Raw genomic sequence first — 10,737 nt, 5'->3', positions numbered from 1 at the left:
CATTGTGGTTGAAAATGTATCCCATCATAATGTTTTAACCTGTATTTTTTGGGATACACGTAACCACAATGAAAACATTATGATAAGCGTACGTGTATTTTTTTGTATGCGTAACATTACGAGGATACTAAAATGTTTCAATTTCCTTCCTCAACAATCAAACAAAACATCTAAATCACATCATCAACAATGCTTAGTTAGTACAACGGAGACGTCGAATTTCTTTACAACACTCAAAAGTCATCTTCGAATAACTTACACGGATACTGAATTCTCAATGTCCTTGCATTTTCCATACATGTCAACCAATGTAGATAGTTCATGGACACAACAATGATCGAAACCCAGTTTCAAGACTCAACAATGTATGAGAGTATTCACTGGAACAACAGATTTCCAATCAGAGAGCAATCTAATTGAAGAAGAACTGAACTGAAAGAGAGCGAGAGAGACGTGTTACGTGTATATTGAAATCAGTTAGAATAATAAGAGTTAAACAATGGTTAAAGGATTTAATGAGTTTAAATTTTGATTAGGATAAAGTTTACACTTGTAATTAATCAAGTAGAAGACAGGGGAGGGGACAACAGATTTTTTTCCATATACGAGTAAGTAAACAAAATAAAACAGTAAGCAAAACAATACTTCTTAAATGTTGTTGATTTTCCCCTAAATGTTGATTAGGATAAAGTTTACACTTGTAATTAATTAAGTAGAAGACAGGGGAGGAGACAACATTTAAGGGGCAACAAATTTATTTCCATATACGAGTAAGTAAACAAAATAAAACAGTAAGTAAAATAATACTTCTTAAATGTTGTTGATTTTCCACCCTACTTTGTTTATGGTAATTATACTAGGTGAGTTAGAGGATCAAATAAACAATTTAATTTCGAACTCTAATTTAATTACAATTTGGAAATTATTTTTTATTTTTTTGAGAATTATTTTTTTAATTTTTTTTATGGAAATTTTTGTTGATAGAAAACTTCATTGAACTAATTAATGTCCAAAGGACGCTCAATACAAACAATATCCCAAATATGAGCTCGTCAATCCTCCATAAAAACAATCATGGAAGGTAAATCTTGTCCTCGAGATGCTAACAAATGTGCTACATTATTTCTTGTTCTACGAAGAAATGAAAACTGACATGACAAAAAAACCTGCTTTAAATTGAAAGCATCTTTATAGAAAAAACGATAGTTAAGAATGTGGACATGACCTACTAATGAGTCGATTAACGATAACCTCAGCATCCGACTCCAGTATTATTTGGTTGAAACAGTAGTCCCGTGTAAATTTGAGGCTTTCGATAACAACTAAAAGTTCAGATTCTTCAACTATTTCACAAGGGGTAAGAGGAATACCGGTTGTCAAATTTTGAGAATTAATTAAAATCATTTAATTAATCAAATATTCTAAAATGGAACTATAATTTTTATCTTTTCAAGGCTTCAAAATTGTGAACCGACCAAACAAAGCATAAGGTAATATAAAAGAAAGGGGAAGGGCAAAAGTGGAAGAGCGGACAAAAAAGTGAACAAAAGGGTTTTGTAGAACGCAGAGTAAAACCTAACCGCATTATAAACAATCGTAAGTCACAAATTCTCAGTCTCTTCCCCTTCAAACTCCAAGGCGCAGATCCGAGGAGTTTGGGATAAAAAAACCCTAGTTTTCTCTTTCTACTCTCTAAAGGCTTCCCAAATCTCTCTTCTCTTTCTCTCTACCAGTCACTCGCTCACTACAGGTATCTCTTCTTCTTCACCCTTTGTTTGTTCTTCTTTTTCGATCTCTATATTCGTCTGATTATTAACTTTTTGATTCCTGCTGTTTTTGTTTTAGAGAGATCCATGTGTGTTGATTTCTGATGTTTTAACTTTTTGCTTATATGTGTATCTATAATCGTTTATTTCTTAAGTTGTTGATGTTTTTTTTTGTTTTGCCTTTTTTGAAGTGATTAGCTCTGGATTTTGTTCGGCGGTTACTGGATTTTTTTAGTGTGTGGTTATTTTGGGATCTGGGATTGATCTGTATGCTTGTTTTGTGATTAAAGTTTCCATTTTTTTTTTTGATTTTATATGCTACGCGTGAGTCTGAGGTCTAGATAATAGGTGTTAATGTTTTGAGATTTTAGTATTGATGGTTAACTGGTCCTGATTCCTAATTTTTTTAAAACCTCAACCGTTTTTGTCAGTTTCTTTTTTACACAAGCTTAAGTTTGACGGTGAGTTTCCATTGATACAAGGCAAGATTAAGAGTACAGTTCGAATTTAGCTTCTTGATTAAGAATGTTGTTTTGTAGTTTCCATTGGTCTTTGAGTGATTTTTTGGTATGTCATATTGTGCTTTTGGCATGTATTTAAAGACACCATGTTAATATGCGATGCTCTAACTATGCTGGCTCACTCGTCCAGCCATGTAGTTGTCTTTGATAATGCGTGATTCCAAATTGGTATGTGGGAGCTGTCAGTTTTGCTTCAATTTGACGTGGACAAGAATGAAAATATATTGGATGTTTTGCTGTAATTTGCCACTAAATTAATGATATAGGTATGTGTATGTGTGTGTGTCTGTGCCTGTTGAAATTTTCTGTTTACTGAACATGGAGCAAATTTGATCTGACTATTTGGAGGAGCGGGCAAATCAGTTTCTGGTTTTGAAGGATTCATGTCCGAAGTATCAGTTACCTACATGCCCCTTGTGTCTTCTCCAGACAATGAGATAGAAGTTTAATGCTTGTACACCGGTTTATGTATGGTTTGCAAGTTTGGCTCTTCTGTGACAGTTTTTCTTTCAGTTTTTGACACTCTTAAATGAGTGGCCTATATGAAAATCATATATTTATTGGATTTCCCCTCTTCAATGCGTATGTGTCTTTGTCTGTTGGAACTTTCTGCTAACTGGATGACAAACAATTAATTTTGATTTGACTATTTGGAGGAGTGGGCAAAGCAGTGTCTGGTTTTGAAGGATTCATGTCCAGATTATCAGTTACCTACATGCCCCTTGTGTCTTCTCCAGACAATGAGACGGAAGTTTAATGCTTGTACACCGGTTTATGTATGGTTTGCAAGTTTGGCTCTTCTGTGACAGTTTTTCTTTCAGCTTTTGCCACTCTTAAATGAGTGGCCTACATGAAAGTCATATATATATATTGGTTCCCCCCCTTCAATTTCCCTCTACATGGTTGGTATATGCATGCCTATATGTGTGTCTTGTCTGTTGAAACTTTCTGCTAACTGGATGACGAACAATTAATTTTGATTTGACTATTTGGAGGAGTGGGCAAAGCAGTGTCTGGTTTTGAAGGATTCATGTCCAGATTATCAGTTACTTACATGCCCCTTGTGTCTTCTCCAGACACTAAGACGGAAGTTTAATGCTTGTACACCGGTTTATGTATGGTTTGCAAGTTTGGCTCTTCTGTAACAGATTTTCTTTCAGATTTTGTGACTCCTAAATGATTGGCCTATTTTGAAAATCATATGTATATGTAATTAGGTTAGAGATCGAATTCTTGCAGGAGATTAGCTAATTTGTCTTGGTTGGTATATGCATGCGTACATGAGTGGATAATGAACAAGTAATTTTGATTTGACTATTTGGAGGAGTGGGCAAAGCAGTGTCTGGTTTTGAAGGATTCTTGTCCAGAGTATCAGTTACCTACACGCCCCCTTCTGTCTTCTCCATACACTAAGACGGAAGTTCAATGCTTGTACACCGGTTTATGTTTGGTTTGCAAGTTTGGCTCTTCTGTGACGGTCTTTCAGCTTTTGACGCTCCTAAATGATTGGCCTGTTTGAAAATCATATATTTTGGTTCTTTTTATTCAATGTCTCTAAATTATGATGCACGGTTCCTCTGTTTCAAAAAGATTTTGTGCTTTGGTACTTGTAAATCCTTGAATATGTTCTATGGTATTCCCTATTATGGTTGGATTGATGTGAAAACAAGACTTCGTCACTATTCACCTTTGTAAATTTTATTTTGCAAGTCCCTTAACACCCAATATAGCTAAAAATCTATGTTCTTGTTCAGTTATGGCAGGTTTGGCACCGGAAGGATCACAGTTTGATGCAAGGCAATATGATGCGAAAATGAGTGAATTGTAAGTTCCTTGATTGCAACCACTGTGTATATAAATGATGTCTGATGGTAAATTCGTCAAGGTATTGTGACTTAATGTCATTATTCTGTTTAACACCTTGTAGGCTCTCGAGTGATGGACAAGATTTCTTCACTTCGTATGATGAGGTTTATGAGTCTTTTGATGCTATGGGCTTGCAAGAGAACCTTTTGAGAGGCATCTATGCATATGGTATTTCTTGACCAACCATTCATTATCTGACTGTATTCTGAAGCCTGTAAACTTTCTTATACTTGCTGACAAAAAATATTTTTTGTTTTTGAATTTGTTTTAAAGGTTTTGAGAAGCCATCTGCTATTCAGCAAAGAGGAATAGTTCCATTTTGCAAAGGTCTAGATGTCATTCAGCAAGCCCAGTCTGGAACTGGAAAAACAGCAACTTTCTGCTCTGGCATCCTTCAGCAGCTTGATTATGGACTTGTTCAATGTCAGGCATTGGTGTTGGCCCCAACCAGAGAACTTGCACAACAAATTGAGAAGGTTATGCGAGCCCTTGGCGATTATCTGGGTGTGAAGGTTCATGCTTGTGTTGGAGGAACAAGTGTTCGTGAAGATCAACGAATCCTTCAAGCTGGTGTTCATGTTGTGGTTGGAACTCCTGGTCGTGTTTTTGACATGTTGAGAAGGCAATCATTGCGCCCAGATTACATTAAGATGTTTGTACTGGATGAGGCTGATGAAATGCTTTCACGTGGTTTCAAAGATCAGGTTTGCTGTCTGGCCTACTTGTCGACTCAAGTTTTAGATCTCTTTTTTTTCTGGTCTCTAATTTGATTTTCTGGATTTCAGATCTATGATATTTTCCAGTTGTTGCCGACCAAAGTTCAGGTTGGTGTGTTTTCTGCTACCATGCCACCAGAGGCTCTTGAGATCACTAGGAAGTTCATGAACAAGCCTGTTAGGATCTTGGTTAAGCGTGATGAACTCACCCTTGAGGGTATCAAGCAGTTTTATGTTAATGTTGAAAAGGAAGAATGGAAGCTTGAAACACTCTGCGATCTCTATGAGACTCTAGCTATCACACAGAGTGTTATTTTCGTCAACACAAGGCGTAAAGTCGACTGGCTAACAGACAAAATGCGAAGCCGTGATCACACAGTCTCAGCAACCCATGGAGACATGGACCAGAACACCCGTGATATCATTATGCGGGAATTCCGATCTGGATCATCCAGAGTTCTGATCACCACTGATCTGTTGGCTCGTGGTATTGATGTGCAGCAGGTGTCTCTTGTCATCAACTACGATCTGCCGACACAACCCGAAAACTACCTCCATCGTATCGGTAGAGGTGGACGATTCGGTAGAAAGGGTGTCGCAATCAACTTTGTGACAAGGGACGATGAGAGAATGTTGTTTGACATTCAGAAGTTCTACAATGTGGTGATCGAGGAGCTCCCATCGAACGTTGCTGATCTCCTGTGATGAAGAAATTTTTGGTGCTTTGTTGAGGAGGGGCTTTGGTTATTTTGCAAGTACTATTTAAATGTGTTGTTTTAAATTTCTTTGTTTAGTGGGTTTTTAATTTTTATATTTTCTGGGACATAATCTGACAGTTTCTTCAATCTCATATTGAGTCTCTTTATCCATTGCATCCTGAAAGAGATTGTTTAGTAATTTTACTTAAAATATTTTTTGTCCTCATGGAAAGTTTTGCATGTTATGATTTTGTACTGTACACAGCTTTTGCTCTTCTTTTATAAAGTATGGTAGAATTGCTCTCTTTCATCTTATTTCTTTCTTTAAATTTAAGTCTCTAATTTGGCCAGTTGCTTGAATTTTCCTATTGTAATGTTTAAAGGAATTTTAAACACCAAGTTTATATAACATCTCATTATCAGCTTCTTTAAGGAAAAATTGTGTTGATTGGCTTTCCTTTTTTGTTTAATTGAAAAGAAAAATCATATTTTTGAGGCTTAGTGTATATTTATACTGTAGGTCAACTTTAGGTGTGATAGGTTTTTAATGTTAACTATAGATATAGATTTTTATAGGTTTTTAAAGTCAATTATAAGTGTGTGTTGAGTTATTTAAAAAGTTCGGGTTATAGTAGACAAAGCTTGACAAGTTTAAAGGTGTAAAGATGTATTAAGTCTATTTTTGATGAATAAGTTTTGTCAAGTTAAGAAAATCATAATTATATGGGATAAGGTACCAAAATAGGTCTAAGGTTTTTGGGGAAGTACCAATTTAGGCTCAACGTTCAAAATAGCACCAATATAGGCTTAACGTTTACAACATAATGATTAACGTTTACAATATAGCATCAATTTAGGTCTCACGTACAAAATAGCACCAATATAGACTTACGTTTACAAAATAATACGAATTTAAGCTTAACGTTTACAAAATTTATACAATTTAAGTTAAACGTTATAATTAAATTAATCATATTATATTTTTTCCCTATTAACTTTATATGTTATCTCTATATTCTTATTTATTATAATACAATTAATTAGTATTCTTGCCCATTAAGATCTTATAAATTTCATTGCTCATGTAATATATGCAAACTAAAAGTAATTGAATATCCACAATATTTCGAACACTATATTGATACATGTCAGTGTTCGAAATATTGTAGATATTCAATTACTTTTAGTTTTCATATATTACATGAGTCATAGAATTTAGGAGTCATGGAATGGTTGATGAAAAACAAATATAAGGTTTTAATGGGTAAGAATAATAATTAATTGTATTATAATAATTCGTATTATTTTGTAAACGTTAAGCCTATATTGGTACTATTTTGTACGTGAGGCCTAAATTGATGTTATATTGTAAACGTTAAGTCTAAATTGATATTATGTTGTAAACGTTAAGTCTATATTGATGCTATTTTGAACATTGGACCTAAATTGGTACTTCTTCAAAAATCCCAGACCTATTTTAATACCTTATCCTCATAATTGAGAATATATTTTGCGTGCACGTATCTGTTATCTATTTGTGAAAAAGGTTTAATAGAGACAAAACCCAACCCATTCACCTCTTGAACTTTGAGGGTGTTTCCTGAGCTTTATGAATTGTTGTCTGTACTTAGATTAAAATTTTAAATGCCTCTTATACTTTTAAAAATTTCAAATGGGCTCTATTTTTGTCCAAATGCAATTAATAATCCTCATATTCTTGTCCAAATCGTAATTAATAATCTTTTATTTTGATCCAATTGTATTTAATTATCTCTTATTTTTATCCAATTGTATTTAATAATCCAAAAATTTTACGTGTCTCGTAAAATGATTTGTCGCTTATTCTTGTTGACATGTGACAGAGCATGCTTTCCATTTTCCGCATCCAAAAAAAATATATTAAGTATGAGGTTATTGAATGCAATTGGATACGAATAAAATGTTAATTGGAATTTTTGAAAGTTTAAGAAGCCTTCCTCTAAATCCGTTTTTTTTTATTAGACACAATTTTTTTTACATATTAAGAATCTTAAATACAATATAGTTTAATTTTGAGAAGTTTTATATTGGTTTTTTACTATGCATAGTATCACATATATATATACGATTTTTTTTTTAACAAATTGGATTTAGCAATTTTTTTTAACACATACACATACACATGTAAAATCAGTCTTCCAACTAATCAATCTTATACTGGCCAATGCAACTTATATATTAAGCTTATTTTATTAGTTTATTAAGGTGTTAAGTTTACATGGCAGAGTAAGAAAAATTCGATAAGTTATCATATATCAATTTTAAGGGAGTTAGTATATTATTTTTAAATAAATTCAGGAAATAAATAGATTAGAATAATCAGTTTTTCTAATAAATTTTCTGATAAATTAACGAGCAGCCGCTACATTCTGCTTGCCTATGAGAAACGTCGAAAGAATATATAAATTAATGGAAAAAAGAATCATCCTTCAAGTTCTTTATTTTTAGGGGGCGTTCATAGGGTGTAAGGGAAAATGAATCAAGAAAGGGAACTAAAGGAAAGGAAAGGAATAAGCATTCATACCCCTATGTGTTTGGATATGTTTAGGAAAGAGAATGCAATTCCACCCCGTTCCCTTTGTGGATGTTTGGTTCAAATAGGGAATCAAAACTATTTTTTTAACTTCATATATAATAAAAAAAAAAAAAATCAACTCTTTTACTATAGTTTCCATAAAACGTGAAATAACTTCATATATAATTCCAAACAATCCAAAACGTCACTCACTTGCTACCCTTATTGATAATAATATAAAGTTCATAAAAGTTAAAATTTAAACTTAACAAAGTTCATACAAATTAAAAAAAAAAAAAAAAAAAAACAAAAGCTAATAGTCTTCTAAGCATAATACTTCATCACCAGAAAGAGTTTAAGTATCTTCATTGTCCTTTTCACTAAGAAAATCTTTGACAACAATTTTTATACATACATGTGCCTCTATTAATAAAATATAAGAATTAAAATCAAAAGATAATGCAATACAGGAAACTGAAATAAAATTAATCAAAGAAAATGCATAAACATTATATTTAAAAAGAAAATAATTATTTTAAAATAATTAAAAATAAATATTAAAACTGAATAATATGATAAAAGAAAAAAATTTGGTCAAAGTTATTTTTCAGGGTAAAAAGGTAAAAATAAATAAGTATAAGGATCAAAAGTGAAATTAATCTAGTGATAAAAAATATAAATAAATAAATATAAGGATTAAACAAAAATAAAAAAAGTAAAATTTAGTCAAAAATATTCTTTGAGTAAAAAAATTAAAAATATATAACGAAAATGAAATTAATCCAAAGATAAATTAGAAAGAGAGGGGAAAGGGAATAGAAAATCTTAGAGAGAGTGGGGAATGAGTTAGAGGAGTTAGAGGGCAAACCCAAAACTAAAAAAAGGCAAACGGAATCATTGAATTAGTAAAACAAACACCAACAAAGGGAATAAAGCCTCCCATTTCTCTTACCATTTCCTGAAACGCCCAAACCAAACGCCCCTTAATATTTTTCTTAATTGTTTTTTCCGCAATTGCGGTTTTTTTTTTTTTTTTTTGTCAATTGAGTCCTGATTTTTTCAACTCTATGCATTTATAATTAGATATACTATCCATATTTTCCAAAATAGTTAATCATACATTTTACTAGGATAGCATTTGAAAAGTAAATTTGAATAATTTAAATCTAAGCTATAAAATATTTTGAATTTTTATTTTAGGATTTTAGGAAGTCTAAATTTAATGGTAAATGATCAAATTTATTTTGTTATTTAGGATTTATGTGAGCATTACTGAAGACCCAAATATCCATTCAATCAAAATTTAATCTTTATCGATAATCATCTGTAATTTCTACTGTAAGCATGTTCTTACTTAAAGTTCTTATCATAACAAGAAAAAAATATCAAAGGCTTCATTGTATCAAATTGAAAGATTAAGAACCTAAGCAAAAAAAATTAAAAAGATTAAGGCATAAAAATTCTTTTCCCCTAGAAGTAATTGAATGGGGATTATTATTAGATGTCCTAAAATCAAGGAAAACCTATGGTCCCATAAGACCAAATCTAAATGGATGCTTATGAATAAAGATTATAGCTTTGATTAATTTAACAAATTATATATATATATGGATAAACATGATGGCTTTGATTATTAACAATTATTCCTTAAGATTGACTCTTTTATGACTTCTATAATTAAAATAATGTAATCAACCCTTTGTTAAATTTAACCATCTATGTCATGTTTATTTTGCCAATTTTGTTATCTAGAATTTAGCTTCAATAAGACAATTAATTCATAGGTGAGTATGAATGAGTTTGTCTCATATCCATGTATTATACTTTTATATAAAATTTAATAATGGCTTAACACATCCTCTAGCAGTGGTGGAGCCAGAGGACTCTGGGGCCCCACTCTTAAGTAAAATCTGTTCGGTACTTGATAATCTCCGTAATATTAAAGTGTCTTTGTAATGTTATTTTGATATTTTCAAATGGCTGGGTTGGTTAGGAGACATATTTTGTTATAAAAGGTCATGAGTTTAAACCCTTAAACCATTTTTTTTCTTTTATTATCTATTTGATTTTATTTATTATTATTTTTTTGGTAGGAAAAGGAAAGAAAAAACAAAAAAGAAAAAACCTCACAAACTAACCCGAGCACTTTTAATTTTTTTTATCACCACCCCAAAAAGAAGCAATTTTATCATGCTGAAGGTTAAAAAAAATTACCTCAAACTACAGAGCCAAAATTAGCTTCTAAGTATGAAACCTTGGCTCCACTATTGAATGGATCATGAATGGGGAATCGTCGAGTTTTTTCTTATGAGACGGGGATGGATAATTTTTTATTCTCAAAATTGAAACGAATAAATGACGAAAAAAATCCTCATTCCACTGCATGTGATGCGAACCCATGATTTTTTCAGTCACAAGCAGCGCCTCAATCACTAAATTATGACCCTCACCACAATACATGGATGGAGAGATTTTTTCTCTGATTCATATATAGGGTCGAGGATGGAGTTTCCCGAACTATTCAGAGATGAGGATGGAGGAACTATTCCTCATCCCCGCCACGTCCTCTTTACAACCATAGCATTCTCAGTTCTCTATATTTGTCGAGAAAAGTTA

The 10,737-nt window shown here is 32.2% G+C and overlaps 1 protein-coding gene across 1 annotated transcript; it reads left to right on the top strand.

Annotated features, from left to right (window-relative positions):
• The first annotated feature begins 1,573 nt into the window (after window positions 1–1,573).
• On the top strand, window positions 1,574–5,875 carry LOC136222970 (eukaryotic initiation factor 4A-8). The gene is made up of 5 exons (XM_066010678.1): window positions 1,574–1,750; window positions 4,042–4,111; window positions 4,215–4,321; window positions 4,427–4,857; window positions 4,939–5,875. Exons 2-5 carry the CDS (start codon window positions 4,044–4,046, stop codon window positions 5,572–5,574), a joined length of 1,242 nt encoding a protein of 413 aa, XP_065866750.1. The 5' UTR covers window positions 1,574–1,750; window positions 4,042–4,043; the 3' UTR covers window positions 5,575–5,875.
• Window positions 5,876–10,737: the final 4,862 nt, after the last annotated feature.

Source organism: Euphorbia lathyris, chromosome 3 (genome assembly GCF_963576675.1).
Source record: "Euphorbia lathyris chromosome 3, ddEupLath1.1, whole genome shotgun sequence".
Taxonomy (NCBI): Eukaryota; Viridiplantae; Streptophyta; class Magnoliopsida; order Malpighiales; family Euphorbiaceae; genus Euphorbia; species Euphorbia lathyris.
This window is presented reverse-complemented; position numbering and strand designations above follow the sequence as displayed.